This window comes from Cucumis sativus, chromosome 7 (assembly GCF_000004075.3).
Source record: "Cucumis sativus cultivar 9930 chromosome 7, Cucumber_9930_V3, whole genome shotgun sequence".
Taxonomy (NCBI): Eukaryota; Viridiplantae; Streptophyta; class Magnoliopsida; order Cucurbitales; family Cucurbitaceae; genus Cucumis; species Cucumis sativus.
Window position 1 is genome coordinate 6,170,579 of NC_026661.2, and position 16,351 is coordinate 6,186,929.

At 37.0% G+C, this 16,351-nt stretch overlaps 2 protein-coding genes across 2 annotated transcripts; one reads left to right on the forward strand and one right to left on the reverse strand.

Annotated features, from left to right (window-relative positions):
* The first annotated feature begins 5,025 nt into the window (after positions 1-5,025).
* Positions 5,026-7,002, forward strand: LOC116404987. Its single transcript, XM_031888479.1, has 2 exons — positions 5,026-6,618; positions 6,708-7,002. The coding sequence occupies exon 1, from the start codon at positions 5,044-5,046 to the stop codon at positions 6,499-6,501; it is 1,458 nt and encodes a 485-aa protein (XP_031744339.1). The 5' UTR covers positions 5,026-5,043; the 3' UTR covers positions 6,502-6,618; positions 6,708-7,002.
* A 1,290-nt stretch (positions 7,003-8,292) lies between these two features.
* Positions 8,293-10,222, reverse strand: LOC116405113. Its single transcript, XM_031888813.1, has 5 exons — positions 9,917-10,222; positions 9,685-9,828; positions 9,143-9,601; positions 8,937-9,032; positions 8,293-8,838 (listed from the first exon to the last, which is right to left on the reverse strand). Exons 1-5 carry the CDS (start codon positions 10,202-10,204, stop codon positions 8,293-8,295), a joined length of 1,533 nt encoding a protein of 510 aa, XP_031744673.1. The 5' UTR covers positions 10,205-10,222.
* Between the last annotated feature and the right edge of the window lie 6,129 nt (positions 10,223-16,351).

Genomic DNA, 16,351 nt, shown 5'->3' on the forward strand with positions numbered 1-16,351 from the left:
CTCTCAACAAAATGGACGTGCTGAGCGCAAACATCGTCACATTCTTGACTCAGTACGTGCCCTCCTTCTTTCTGCCTCTTGTCCAGAAAAATTCTGGGGTGAAGCTGCCCTTACATCAGTATATACAATCAATCGTCTCCCTTCCTCTGTCCTTCAAAACACCTCTCCGTTCGAAAAACTATATGGTATTTCTCCCGACTATTCTAAACTCAAAGTTTTTGGTAGTGCCTGCTTCGTTCTGTTACATCCTCATGAACACAATAAACTTGAACCACGTGCCCGTCTCTGTTGCTTCCTTGGCTATGGCACCGAACACAAAGGATTTCGTTGTTGGGACCCTCTTTCCAACCGACTCCGGATATCTCGGCATGTCACTTTTTGGGAACACACTATGTTCTCTCGTTTGTCCTCCTTCCACACCTCTTTCTCTAGTCCTCAATCTTTCTTTACAAATACATCTGTTGACCTTTTTCCTCTCTCTGAACCCACCTTGGATACTGAGCTTGCACAATCTTCACCTGCTACTGCAAATCCGGATCCACCGTCTGTCTCCGATGATGTTCCTGAATCGCCACCTGCTACTCCTCTTCGTCGCTCTACCCGGGTAAGAGAACCTCCCAGTCATCTCACTGATTACCATTGTTTTTCTACCATTGTTTCCCTTGTTGAACCCACCTCTTATCAAGAGGCCAGTACTAACCCAGTATGGCAGAAAGCAATGGATGAAGAATTACAGGCTCTTGAAAAGACGCACACTTGGGACTATGTTGATTTACCTCCCGGTAAAAGACCCATTGGTTGCAAATGGATTTACAAAATCAAAACTCACTCTGATGGAACTATTGAACGTTATAAAGCTCGGCTTGTTGCAAAAGGATACTCACAAGAATATGGGATTGACTATGAAGAAACATTTGCCCCTGTTGCCCGGATGACATCTGTTCGCAGCTTGTTAGCTGTTGCTGCTGCCAAACAGTGGCCTCTTCTTCAGATGGATGTCAAAAATGCATTTCTTAACGGCAACCTATCTGAAGAAGTGTATATGAAGCCACCTCAGGGAACTTCTCCTCCTCCCAACAAGGTGTGTCTCCTTCGTCGCGCTCTCTATACGGTCTAAAACAGGCTCCACGAGCTTGGTTTGCCACGTTTAGCTCCACCATTACTCAACTTGGATTTACCTCCAGCTCTCACGACAATGCCCTTTTTACACGACAGACAACTCATGGTATTGTTCTTCTTCTTCTTTATGTTGATGATATGATTATTACTGGTAATGATCAACAGGCCATATCCGACCTACAACAATATCTTGGTCAACATTTTGAGATGAAAGACCTTGGATCTCTCAATTACTTTCTCGGTCTTGAAGTCTCTCACCGTTCAGATGGTTATCTGTTATCTCAAGCGAAATATGCATCTGATCTAATAGCGCGATCAGGAATTACAGACTCCACCACATCTTCAACACCGTTAGATCCTCATGTCCACCTAACTCCGTTTGATGGTGTTCCTCTTGACGATGCAAGCTTGTATCGGCAACTTGTTGGCAGTCTTATATACCTAACAGTAACTCGCCCAGATATTATATGCATATGCTGTTCATATTGTCAGTCAATTTATGGCTGCTCCTCGAACAATTCATTTCACTGCTGTTCTACGCATACTTCGCTATGTCAAAGGCACCTTGGGACATGGTCTTCAATTCTCATCTCAGTCTTCCCTTGTGTTGTCGGGATATTCTGATGCTGATTGGGCGGGGGATCCTACTGATCGACGATCCACTACAGGATACATTTTTTACTTAGGTGATTCTCTCATCTCATGGCGTAGTAAGAAACAAAGTGTTATATCTCGTTCCAGTACGGAATCTGAATATCGTGCTCTGGCTGATGCTACAGCTGAACTTATATGGCTTCGGTGGCTCCTTGCCGATATGGGTGTCCCTCAACAGGGTCCTACCCTCCTCCATTGTGACAATCGTAGTGCCATTCAGATTGCTCACAATGATGTGTTTCATGAACGTACAAAACACATTGAAAATGACTGTCACTTTGTTCGTCACCACCTCCTAAGCAACACCCTCCTCTTACGTTCTGTTTCTACTATTGAACAACCTGCGGATATCTTCACCAAAGCCTTGCCATCTAATCGATTCTGTCACTTACTTACCAAACTCAAGTTGATCGCTACTCTACCACCTTGAGTTTGAGGGAGGGTATTAATGTAAATTCTGTAAATGCAATTTATGCATAATTTTCCTAATACTCTTGTATAAATACACTACTTTGATCAATAAACAAAGTGAGGGAATATTCTTCAGCATATCCTTCCATATATATATATATATATATATTCATACTTATTTATCAAAAATAAAAATATAAGGGAATATTTTCTCGTGGGCAATGCGGGTTTTCGTAGAGAATCCTTGTCCGGTTGCTCTTGGAGAAATTTGTGAGAATGGAAATGTGGTATGGGATAAGAGGGTGGGGACGGGAAAGGAGAGTGGCATCTTCGTTCCACTACCCCGCTCTGCTCGGTGAATATCTCTATATGTAACCATCAATCTTGCAAAGTTTTTTACTTTTTGGGTGTTAATCTGAGTCGGTATTATTGCACCACTTTTAAAAATATCTATTATATATATTAAAGTCAGAACATGAGTTGAAAGTATTCTCATAAGGCTTTGTGTGTGAATTAGGAAGTTGAGTGAGGAGAAAGAAAAAAAAACGCTTAAAAAGAATAAGCTTTCCAATGGCAACAAAACACAATATTTGTATTCCTCAAAAAGGAAGAAAGAAAAAAGAAAAAAGAAAAACTAAAGCTAAAGCAGATCTAAAGTTGAATGAAGTTCTCAAATTAAGATGGAAGTTTGCATAGAGAAAGGGTGGATAGAACAGTTTGTGTGGTGAAGATAACAACTAAAAGTAATTTGTTTTAAATTTTAGGATTGCCAATACTTGAGACTATGATCTCTTCAATTTTTTTCTTTCCTCCCCTCCTACTCGCTTTCTTCCTAACTTATTAACCTTTTGTTTATAACAAAAATGTAAAACAATAATCCAACCACTAAACCAACTTTACGATTTATATGTTTTCACAATATTATATCGTTACTAATTGAGTATGTGATACACACATGTTTTAAACATGAAAGTATTCATATGAAAAAGAAAGAAAATCCATCCAATTTGTTTTTCAAATCAAGAAAGTTTCAAACAAGTTGATCACTGTACTAATGGTAGAAGTGATAATTTTTTTTAAGGTTAAAAGAGTATTAATGCAACTTTTAAAGTTCAATCAAAACTGAAATGAATATTAAATATTTGTATTCATATACTAACAACAACAGTATTCTTGAAACTTTGTGAAAGTTGTTTAAGAGTATTTTGAAGCAAAACACTAACAATGTCATTCACCTGAAGGAAAAAAAAAAAAAAACAGAATTTCGAAGGCAGCCTTCTTCTCCTCTCCTCATAGATTACGTAAAGGGAAACAAAAAAGAAAAATCCTTCTGTTGCAGTCTCATAAATTACGTAAAGAAAAAAGAAGCATTTCTCCTTCTCATAGATTATGTAAAGGAAAAAGAAAAAAGAAAAACCCATTTGCGATTCTTCTCCTCTCTCAAAAGTTTGTCAACTTTCCGCTTTACTCCGGGTCCGTCGTTCATCATCTACTCCGGCGAACATCTCACGCATTTGTGGTTTTGTTTTAATTTTTAAATCCGAATCTGAATTGTGTTGTGTTATATGTATATATATTTTTGCATCTTAAATGTATAAATCAAATATTATTTTTTATTGTTTCAAGTTGATTTAGGGTTGATTTAAGGTTGCTTTAGAGATGTTTCAAATGATGTTAGCAATTTATCATTATTATTATTTTATCTCGCAAACATCTGGTAGACATCTCGCAAACATCTCGCAGACATCTTGCAGGTTCTTAAATTGAAATGTTTAATCTGAAATGAATTGATTTAGGGTGACTTTTAGCTATTGTTTTTTGTATCTCGCAATATCCTAAACATTTTGTAGCTGTCAATATCGTAAACATGTAGGGTGTGACTATGCACGTTTTATTTAGTATTTACCTACTGTTTTTTAATAAACTTTGTTTATGTGATATGTCAAATTCTAACTTCAAATCATTTTTTGCAGCAATTGAAAAGTATAAGGTGGTTTAAGGATGTCACATGTTCCCATGTTAGTGCGTTACGGTGGTATGTGGGATGAGAGGCGAAGAAAATACGAAGGAGGCATGTTAAAAGGCATCGTTGTCAGTAAAGAAATAACACATAAAGATTTACAGGCAGAATTATATGACCTTGCAGAAGTTGACCCTTCAAAGTTCGACGTAATGATAAGATGCATATATGAGATAAAAGTGGAACACGAAGCTCCTACATTTGAGTTAAGCAATGACCGTGATTTGAAGTTTTATCTTCTTAGTGAAAATCCATTAAAGGTCCCTTTATACGTCTCATTTGAGCCTAAAAGTAATCAAAGCAAAAAAGTGTTAAGCAAAGATTACAATTCAGTATCTGGCAGCAACCAAGCTCATAACTTAAACCCTCATCCTCCAATTGTAATGGATACATTAAATGAGAATGAAGTTCATGTTCGTGAAGTTGAAGTTGGCTTGTGTGATAACGTGATAGGGACCACTTCGGCTATATGGGAATCATATGAGTCATATGATTCGAAAGATGAGACTTTTACATGGGAGCCAGTAGAGATGAATAGTGAATCATTTGACATCCCACAACATAGAGATGGTCCTACAAAAGATTGCAAAGGAAAATCTAAAGTTCGTTACAGCTCTTCTAGCCAAAAGTTGAAGACAGACAGGAATGATTGGTCCGAAGAAAGCTCTACAAGTGAGGAGTTTGATGTAGGACAAATATTTTTTTCCAAAAAAGATTTGTCAATGAGATTAAGTGTCTTGGCAATGAAAAAAAAATTTCAGTTTGTAGTAAAAAAGTCTACAAAAGAGGTTCTCTTTGTTAGATGCATTGACAACAAGTGTGGTTGGAGACTGCGAGCAATGAGATTGAAGGATTCAAATATATTTAAGATTAAAAAGTATGTCAAAGTTCATTCATGTTCTCTTGACGTTTTGAATCGTGACCATAGGCAAGCAAAATCTTGGGTTGTTGGAGAATTAATAAAGTCAAAGTTCAAGGGAGTCGGTCGTCTATACAAACCACGTGATATCATAGAAGACATGAGGCAAGACTATGGCATAAATATGAGTTATGAAAAAGCATGGCGCGCTAGAGAAAATGCGTATGAACGAGTGCGCGGGTGTCCTGAAGAGTCATATAATCTATTGCTTAGATATGGTGAAGCTCTCAAACTTGCAAATGTAGGTACAATATTTCACATGGAACTTGAAGATGATCGTTTCTTCAAATATCTTTTTATGGCTGTTGGTCCATGTGTTCGAGGATTCTTAAACTGCATTAGACCGGTTATAGTCATGGATGGAACATTCCTTAAGAACAAATATCGGGGTCAGTTGATAGTTGCTGTTTGCTTGGATGGTAACAATCAAATTTATCCTCTTGCCTTTGGAGTGGTGGACAGAGAAACAGATGCTTCAATACAGTGGTTCTTAGAGAAATTGAAAGGTGCAATAGGAGAGGTGCCTAATCTAGGCTTCGTGACAGATCGAAAAACATGTTTTTCTAAGTGTATTGCATCGGTTTTTCCCTCCGCATTCCATGGACTTTGTGTCCAACACTTGACTCAAAATTTGAATGATAAATACAAGAATGACACTATAGCTACTTTGTTTTACAATGCATCTAGAACATATCGTGAATCAACGTTCTCAGAAGCGTGGAGAAGTATTCTTGCATTTCCTAATGATTCAGGAAAATATTTAAACGATGTTGGAATAACACGTTGGTCTCGTTTTCACTGTCCAGGAAGACGATATAATATGATGACAACAAATATAGCAGAGTCCATGAATTCTATACTGAAAGAACCTAGAGATTTGCCTATTGCTTCATTCCTTGAACATGTTCGAGCTTTGCTACAACGTTGGTTTTGGGAGCGTCGAGAAGAAGGCATTAAAGTGACGTCTACATTGACTAAATGGGCAGAGTTAGTTCTACAAAAGAAACAAGAACGAGCTTTGACAATGAAAGTCAACCCAATTGATTGTTACCAATTCCATGTTAAAGATTTAGATAAAGAGGAGGTCATAAATCTTCATACTCAAGAGTGCACTTGTAAGGAGTTTCAAGCTGAGCAACTACCATGCGCACATGCCATTGCTGTTGCACGGGATCGCAATATAAATGTTTATAGCTTATGTGCTAACTATTACACTAATGAATGTTTGTTGGCAGCATATTCGGAGGCCGTCTACCTAGTTGGGAATCAGTCGGAATGGAAGACAACTGAAGAATATGTACATATGACTGTCTTACCTCCGAAAGTAGTCAAAAGAGTTGGGGCGACCGAAGAAAAAGAGGATTCCAAGTGTCGGTGAAGCACCAAAATTGCATAAATGTGGTCGATGTAAAGAAACAGGCCACAATAGATTAACGTGTACCAATCCAATTTCATACATTCAGAAGTCGAGCATACAAGATTAGTACCCGTCTTGGTACGTAGTAATAGTTTTATACTTGCTTGGTTTGTGCTTGCGTTGTTTGCATGATCACGATGTAAAAAAGGTTCATTTTTTTAATGCAGGTGGAAGATGCTTATAAAATTGTGTCCTGTGTTGTTTGCAAGATCACTAAAGTCATCTCACTGACAATTCTAAGTTGAAGACTTTTCTTCTGCAACTTCAAGACTTTCCTTCTCTTTTTATTTATCCTACTGTGAACTGTTTATAGAATATTTACTCCTTTGGCATTTCAAGCTTTTTGAGAAAGACTTGAAATCCTATTATGACAATATTGTGTGCTTTAGAACTCAATAAATGCTCTCCTTTTGCTACTGCAGTATTAATGATGCAAATCTTGCTGATTACTTTTAGTTTTTACATTCATCTTCAAGGTTCAGCCTCTGTTAGTTTTTACAAGGTTCAGCCCTTGCTGATTACTTAAAGGTTCAGCCCTTGCTGCATTTCAAGCCTCTTGCTGATTACTTAAAGTGTGCAGTAGTAATAAATGCAAACCTTTTGCTACTTTTAGTTTTTACAAGGTTCAGCCTCTTCAAGCATATGAACCACCATTTGCATGAAGGGCCTTGTAGATGGAATCTTAGTCGTGCAACGAAGTGCGATCCTTACCACTTTGACTGCGTTCTCCACCTGAGCCTATGATATGTGGGATCTACCATCTCTTTCAGATTACCTTTTAGATATCTCATTCTGCTTTCCTGTTGTTTTCCTGGCAGTTGTCTTAGAAAATGGGCTTCTTTTATGTTGGTACTTCCATTAGAACAACTCCAAAGCTGCAAAGAATAATGTTTGAACAATCCGTGAGAAGTAAATAATATTGTTTGCTTTAGAACTCAATAACTGCTCTCCTTTTGCTACTGCAGTAGTAATGATTCAAATCTTCAAGCATATGAACCACCTCTTCAAGCATAGTAATAAGTAATGTATAAAGCCGGCTGGTTAACAACAAAGGTACAGAACAAGACACAGATCAAAATGCTGCTATTGGTAATGAGGATCAATTGTTCCTACATAAGATGTTTTTATAATGAAAACCTTCTACGTGAGGCTATATATAAATCCATTTTTCACTAGGAGCTAACTAAAACTATTTCCATGGGCATTGAATACCAAGCATAAATCTCTAGACCACTCTTGTATCATGGTAAACTTACATCCCCCACATTTTATCATATCATAACCTGTTAATGTATGCAAAGGAGGCTCTTGCTGAGATAACAGAGCTATCAGCAACCTTTTGGAAGTTTAATTGATTTTGATGCAGAACCTGAACCCATTGCTTCTGCAGTTCCGCAGCCACCACAAACCTCTGCTCCACCACCGGTAACACATCAAGAATGTCTATATTCATACATTAGAAATCCAAAAATGTTTCTAAGACACCTGCCAAAAACAATTAGCATTCAAAGAGGTGAAATTTTCATACATTGTGGGATAAATTGGCCTTCCTAATTCTAAGAGCATGAGAATGTTGCTCTCACCTGCATTGTTGTACATTATATAAAAGTTCTGCACACTTTACAATTTTCCAAGAGAATGAAATAAAAATTGCATACCATAAAACCAAAATGGTATTCATTCCATTATATAAAACTATTTATGTACATAGTTTGGAACATATACAATTCCTTCAAAAGTTGGAACTAAAAGTCAATACATGAGATTGTTGGTCCATAATTGAAATGCCAATTGTTTTCTAAAATATGACATGTTTTCTTGACATAATGTAGCTACATCTAAACCAGAAACTTCATATTCGAAATACTTAATTGTAAATACACCACAATCACTATTGTTGCGTTGAAGTGGAATGGAGTCGACAATGACAAGTGGCCAAGGTTCCTTGTGTGTTGATGATCCGCCTCTCCTAACAAAGAATCCAGTAGTATCGAGCAAATTTGGCACCATCTCTTGAATTGGCACTAATATGCTTCTCATATCTTCGGCACTCGTAAGCGACGGAAGCGAATCCCATACCTTAACTTGACAGCGTACCAAGTCCAAGCATAATAGAATCCAATGATTGCCATGGATATTGAATGGAGAGTAAATGTAATCAACATTCACCCAAGGATCTTGACAGTCTTGTTTTGATCCGACAACATAGTCAACCAACCGATACTCCTCCTTCCAGTGAAATGGTCGATTCTCTTTAATACATTCTTGGTATTCAGGCCACTTCGCAACTAATAGTCGCTGGAAGGAAAAAAAACACACATGCATGTATACAATGAGACAATAAGACAAATATCAAAAGCAAATTCAGTACATAAAGTATGGTTGCGAGTACAAACCATGAATAGTGTGTCTACAGTTGTGAAGTTTTGAGCAGAAGGTATCATGGCTGTCTTAATGTTGAAGCGAATGAGAAGAAAGAGTGCATCCAAATGCTAATAGAAACAAAATAAAACATTTAATTCGGTTATGCGATCAAACCAACTTCTTGAAGGTACTAAGTGCTCTAAAACTGTAAATAAGAAATAATGAGAAAAGTTCTAACCTCATCCGCCAACCACCGACGACACATGAACAAGTCTCTGAAAAACTCCTTCGAATTTTTCCCGTGAAAAGTTTCACGCACCTCATCTTTCGTACGCTTGTCTGTGATCCAAGCTCTGAGTCGATCTAAATGGGCGTCAGGTATTTTGTGCATAGGATCATAGACGGATGGTTGAGACTGAGAGGTGGTGGTGGTTGATTTTGTAGTCCGTTTATCTAAAGCTGTGAAGGGGGTTGACAAGTATACACTTGCACGCTTGCTACGTGCGGGCCGAACATGTGGTCGTTTAGTGGATAATGGTTCTATTTCCATGACGTCTGAATCAAAATAAGTAAGACTTTTTACTCCAATTTCCTCGTTCAAATCGTCAACGACGTCTATTGGCTCCTCCAAATCAATATGAACCTTCTTATCCAACTCGTCCATCGTGTCATCCTCCGTGCGGTTTGCTTCGACACCCTATGGAAGGTCAAAATGCATTACTAAGGATAAAGCATTAGTAAGGATAATTTTCACCCCACTACACAACTTTGATTCATAACCTGCTTTTGAAGTTCAACGTGTTTCACCCCATCACTTGTGTCATCCTCCTTGGGCATCCTCAACCAAGAAGGTGTACCGGGTGTGTCAACATCTTCGGTCTGGGCATCATGACCTTCAACTCCCGTGCAGTCTCCTTCTTCACCCTTTGGAAATGTCAAAATGTATTGGTAAGAAACACTTTGAAAATGTACCACAAACTTTGAAAATGTTAAACAAACTTTGATTCCTAACCTTTTTTTGAACTTCAAGGTGTTTCAATATAGTCGACAGCATTGATTTTAGGCTTCCACGTTCATTCTCGAGAACCGCTACTCGATATTTGAGTTTTCGAACAACTTCTTTCATCTTAGACTTCCACTTCTTCTTTTTCTTACTCTTTTTGCAGTCATTGTCATCATTACTAGCTTCTCCTGGTCGTTTTGAATCACCATTCTTCTCAGAAACGGTGTTATATGGATGAGTTTTCTCAACAAGTTCCCCTGAAGACATTCTTAGATGCTCCTCCTCTTCAGGCATCATCTCAATTACCACGTTAATTAAGAAACTACAAAGTGGAAATGTAGTTAGTTAGTCAAAACATAAAGGAACAAAGTCATGCATTCGGTAAGTTACTGTTTGTTGATACTTACCATTGGTGAGTCAAACACCTGCCTCTATAGGACATGAGACTTCGGCAATAGTTCGCACACCCACCTCAGCATTCGTGGTATTGCATCGTTGCTTACTTTATGTACACCACATTCAGTGATGGTTGGTATAGACTCATATGCCCAAACCTATTCCATGTTCAACAAAACAAGTTTAGCAAGTGTCCCAAGATATATGTATATATAAATATGTGCATAGGAAGTAAAGTAACATACCTGTAACGCCTGCGGAAATCCCATGACAGTATATTTTGTCTTAGTTGATTTATTCTTTCCCTTGACATGTTGCATGTCCAAGGCTCGTTTTAAGGCAGAAAATGTACGTCCAAAAACCAACCCTCCCCAATCGTAATTGTTAAATGTGGTCCAATCATCTGCAATCCTAAATAAAGTTCGGTCCACTTTCGTCCGCCTATCTTTTCCTAACAATGACAGCTCTATAAAGTAAACTAGAGCTAATTTAACTATGTCATCGTCATCGTCATCCCCCTCGTATTCCACAAATGTGTCCTCTAAGTCACTTATATAAATACACTTTTTTTGTTCGAAGAACTTCTCCAACAACCTACTATTCCCAACCAATTCAATAGGCTCTGGTTGAGAACTCCACAGACCCGTCATCATATTAAATTCTCTCCTACCAAAACTGCACACAACTTCCCCTATCTTGAAACTGATATGATCAACCCTTTCATCTTCCACCTCCCTTAACAATAAGTAGTGGATGAGCGGCCCATTAAAGACTATATTAAGATCCAAAAAGTGGCCAAAATTTGTATTTCTAAATAAGGTTAATTGATCCGGTTTCAATTTAGCCTTTATTGTACGCGTACTGTTTTCTAAATGTGATAAACTACTTACTATAGACTGAAAATGATGAGCAGGGTCAATCTTGTACATGGGACCGTTAGTTGATGTCGAAGCCATACTGAAACCTGCATAAATCTTGTACATGGGACCGTTAGTTGATGTCGAAGCCATACTGAAACCTGCATAAAATAAAAAAAAAACTATTTAAATATAATTGCATAAGAGACTTACTAAACATGGATGCACTAGCATCTTGGGACTTCTACTCAAAATTTTGGAAGGTGAGAGATAGGTGTTGATACGTGCGAGATGATGGAAAACTTCAAGGCAAAGTTGCTAAGTCTAATAGAATTGCTAACCCTAAAGCCTTAACACCTAGTAGAGTAGCTAAACATGCATTCTAAACGGTTTAGGAAGTTAACACTCTTGGACTTCTACTCAAAATTTTGGAAGGTGAGAGATAGGTGCTGATAGGTGCGAGATGATGGAAAACTTCAAGGCAAAGTTGCTAAGTCTAATAGAATTGCTAACCATAAAGCCTTAACACCTAGTAGAGTAGCTAAACATGCATTCTAAACGGTTTAGGAAGTTAACACTCTTATATTGGGACTTCTACTCAAAATTTTGGAAGGTGAGAGATGATAGGTGCGAGATGATGGAAAAATTCAAGGCAAAGTTGCTAAATCTAATAAAATTGCTAACCCTAAAGCCTTAACACCTAGTAGACTAGCTAAACATGCATTCTAAACGGTTTAGGAAGTTTACACTCTTATATTGGGACTTCTACTCAAAATTTTGGAAGGTGCGAGATAGGTGCTGATAGGTGCGAGATGATGGAAAACTTCAAGGCAAAGTTGCTAAGTCTAATAGAATTGCTAACCCTAAAGCCTTAACACCTAGTAGACTAGATAAACATGCATTCTAAACGGTTTAGGAAGTTAACACTCTTATATTGGGACTTCTACTCTCAAAATTTTGGAAGATGCGAGATAGGTGCTGATAGGTGCGAGATGATGGAAAACTTCAAGGCAAAGTTGCTAAGTCTAATAAAATTGCTAACCCTAAAGCCTTAACACCTAGTAGACTAGCTAAACATGCATTCTAAACGGTTTAGGAAGTTAACACTCTTATATTGGGACTTCTACTCAAAATTTTGGAAGGTGAGAGATGGTAGGTGCGAGATGATGGAAAATTTCAAGGCAAAGTTGCTAAGTCTAATAAAATTGCTAACCCTAAAGCCATAACACCTAGTAGACTAGCTAAACATGCATTCTAAACGGTTTAGGAAGGTTAACACTTTCATCTTGGGACTTCTACTCAAAATTTTGGAAGGTGCGAGATAGGTGCGAGATGATGGAAAAATTCAAGGCAATGTAGCTAAGTCTAACAAAATTGCTAACCCTAAAGCCTTAACACCTAGTAGACTAGCTAGACTAGCTAAACATACATTCTAAAGATTGTATTCTATTGGAACTACATCACTAAAAACATTAACAAAGTAGAGAACAACAATGCAGCTTATGATAATGTCTTTCAACAAATTGCAAAGGAAATGGTCTTTCAACAATGCAGCTTATGATATTCTATTGTACTGGTAGCTTTGCAGAGTTTATATGGGATACCAAATATATGTTCGAAATCAAGTTCTAAACTCCAAGGTATGGTTTTTCTATTATTACAGTACATTGCAAAGGAAATGGTTTTTCTTCCTAAAAATAGAATGGCTCCCACGGTTCTCTATGTCTGTGTGCATACGACATGCATTTCTTCTCTAAAATGTGCCAAAAACAAAAAACTCACATCTCAACAGACAACTTAAACAAACAAGATGGAATACTGTAATAATAGATAAGCTACAACAGACTAACTCTAAAAAAAAAACTGAGATTTTATTACTCACTTGACTTCAAAGATGATGGATACGGCACTGCCAACGTAGAGGAGTGGATAAGAAATAGAGAGGTCCGGTGAAAACAAACCTGAAATCGAAATGGATGGAAGTGGAGAAACGTCCGCCGGAGTTGAAGTCGAAAGTAAAACAGAGACCCGTGCAGAAGAAATGGAGACGTTCGGTGAACAAGTTGAAATCGGAAAATATAGCGGAGAGTCGTGGAGAAGAAATGGATGGAAGTGGAGAAGAATTGGACGGAAGAGAAAAACGTTCACCGGAGGCGGGAGAGAGTTGAAGGGGGTAACTGCAGACGCGGGAGAGTTCAAATGCTCTGGTTTACGTTTTTCTTTTGAACGGCCTTCTGTCTTTGGGTTGAAGAAAAGGAAAAAGAAGAAAAGAGGAAGGAAAATAAAAGAGGGTATTTTCGTCATTTCACCTCCAATTTATCCTAAATCTCAACTTTTTTACAATCAATCCTAAAACTCTTTTTCTACCCCATTTTTGGCCTATTTTTGTCAATTCCCCAAATATGTTGATGATTTACTCCAAAAGTTCCAGTTTCAGGATTTGAAACCTACTCCTTCATCGAGTGTTGTCGACAAGCATCTATCTGTGTCTGAAGGTAATCCTCTTGCTGATCTGTTCCTATACAGAAGTACAATTGGTGCTCTCCAATATTTAACTCACACTCGACCGAATATCTCATATATAGTAAATCATTTGAGTCAATTTCTATAAAGACCCACTGATATGCATTGGCAAGCTATGAAACGAGTTCTCCGTTACTTGAATGGCACAAAATCATTTGGTTTGTTATTTCAAAGAGGTACCGATCTATCAGTTTTTACATATTCTGATATCGACTGGGTATCCAATATTGATGATAGAAAATCGGTTGCAGCATATTGTGTTTTCTTTGGAAATAATTTGGTCTCTTGGTCATCCAAGAACCAAGAAACAAACCGCAGTTTCTGGTTCGAGCACTGAATCAGAGTATCGTGCCTTGGCACTAGCTACTTCTGAAGTTATATGGTTGAAGCAACTTTTATCCGAGTTGAATGTAACTCCTCCTCTTAAACTTCGAATATGGTGTGCCTTGCTAGCACTAAACATATAGAAATTGATATACAGTTTATTCAGGATCATGAAATCAAGATTACAACACTTTACAAGAATAAAAAGCCTGAATAAAAAGCCTGAATAAAATGTATATGTTTAGCCTTGCTAGCACTAAACATATAGCCTTTCAATTGTGTCTTGCATATCATTGAAATTTAATGAAATTTAGCCTTTCAATCTAAACATTGAAACTTTACAACACTTTACAAGATATAAGGCAATAACATTAAAACTTAATCTAAACATCTAAAATCCTCTTTTCGCCTAGCCTAACAAGCTGCTCATCCTTTCCTTACTTTGACCTTAATGCCCGAACATTTTAGAAGTGAAAACTTAAAATGTAAGTCAAAAAATTTAGTGAAGAAGCTTTAAGAAAAACCGTTTTGGAAGACATTTCATAAACATCATAGTTTCATCTCATAATGCGTAAACACATCATATTGCATAAACACACATTAGTCTCAAATAATTCTTTCACCAAGAATATGAACCATTCCCTATGCCAAGCCTCATCATCTTGCGTTTGAATTACTGTGATAGTCGTTTCATCAACAACATCCGAGAATTTTCTAATTCATTCCTTATTTCTTAGGCTGCTAAGCACAATACACACCTTTTATGCATTGACCAGCTTCACTCCACCATGCAATTCTTTTCTACATGGGTGCCTTTACTTCTTATGTGCACATGAAAATTAACTTATTGATAGGAAAAAGGGTAATGGTTTGGACATAGTTTCACATTCATTTAAAACATATAAAACATACTTCAATAATTACGTAAGCTTTCATTTGAAATCTCTTTAAAACATTTATATGTAAAAAACCATTACAAATCAGTAAGAACTTTTAGAGATAGCTTTTCACCTAACAAATACTTTTGGAAAGAATCACTGATCACAACTACTTGGTTTCTCCCTAAACGCAGAACACCTAGCTTTAGCTTCCTTCTTATCGCCTAGGGTCAATTCACACTTAACTTTATTTTCTTAAAATTCCATTAAAATCTCTCTATCAATCTGATTTCCACCTCTATTTATGCTAATCCTAAATTGGATTTGTCATACTCAAACTCATTATAATTTGCCAGCTCTTGCTTTTAGTGGTACATGTGTGCGCTTTATGTTTAATTAAAAATATGCTTAACGCATAATCTTACACGTAACCCCTGTCAAATCAAGATTAGACATTTTCCTCGCCTTGCTCCATTTCGCGAAGAACTTCAAACACCTAATTATACTTAAATGTTGAATGTTCTATCACATCGTCTTACTTTCTTGTGAAATAACTCAAACGACAACTTCTTGTCGCAACCTTCCCTTAAGCGCCTTCTATAAAAAAACTTAGTCAAATTTAGACCTTTTAATTTAAGTACGGGTCTCACAACTTATAATTTGATTCATTTACATATTTATTTATTTATTCATGTACTGCATAATTAAATGATAATATATATAAGAGAGTTTTCTAAAAATATAACAAACCGACAAAATATTTACATTGTATAGAATAATTTTGAAAACCAAAAAAGCTCACACGCTCACAATGAAAAATATAAAAAATGCTCCAGTCAACATGTGATTAATCGACCACACGTGTGCATGTACTTTTTTTCTAAATGATCATGATACCCGATCATGTAGAAAAATAATACACGACCATGTAGAAAATGATACATGATCCTATAGTTCTTTTTAATGATGGAAAAAATGCTTCATGTGATTCATCTTCTAAACGATCATGATACACAATCGTGTAGTATACACGATCGTGTAGTTCTTTTTAACGATGGAAAAAATGCTTTGTGTAATTTTTCTTCTACTTGCGTTTAACTTAGCAAGACTTATAATACATTCATTATGATTCTCTAAGTACCAAAAACACATTTTATTACTAGTTAGCTAACCAAACAGATTGAACATGGAAAATATAAGAAATATGAGAGAATGGAGGAAGAAATGCATTGCTTTAATAAAATTAACTTTAGGCCTCTCGGTCATGATGCACATCTTGATAAACAACACAAAAATTACAAACTGAAATACAATAGAGATGTTATGCCGCAAAGTCTGATTTCTCATACTTTTTTGCTTTAATTTTTGCCTATAGATGAGGGAAAGATGGAGAGCGTGATTCTCTCTCTATGTTGTTCTAAGCTCTCACCTAAAACTCAAGGGAAGGAAGAAGATGGACGGTATAG

Excerpts from the sequence above, each read along its gene's own strand:
- LOC116404987 (XM_031888479.1), top strand. The coding sequence starts at position 5,044 with ATGAGATTGAAGGATTCAAATATATTTAAGATTAAAAAGTATGTCAAA.
- LOC116405113 (XM_031888813.1), bottom strand. The coding sequence starts at position 10,204 with ATGATGCCTGAAGAGGAGGAGCATCTAAGAATGTCTTCAGGGGAACTT. Across the intron at positions 9,829-9,916 it reads ACCTTGAAGTTCAAAAAAAG|GGTGAAGAAGGAGACTGCAC; the intron begins GTTAGGAATCAA and ends ACATTTCCAAAG. Across the intron at positions 9,033-9,142 it reads GTCGGTGGTTGGCGGATGAG|CATTTGGATGCACTCTTTCT; the intron begins GTTAGAACTTTT and ends TGTTTCTATTAG.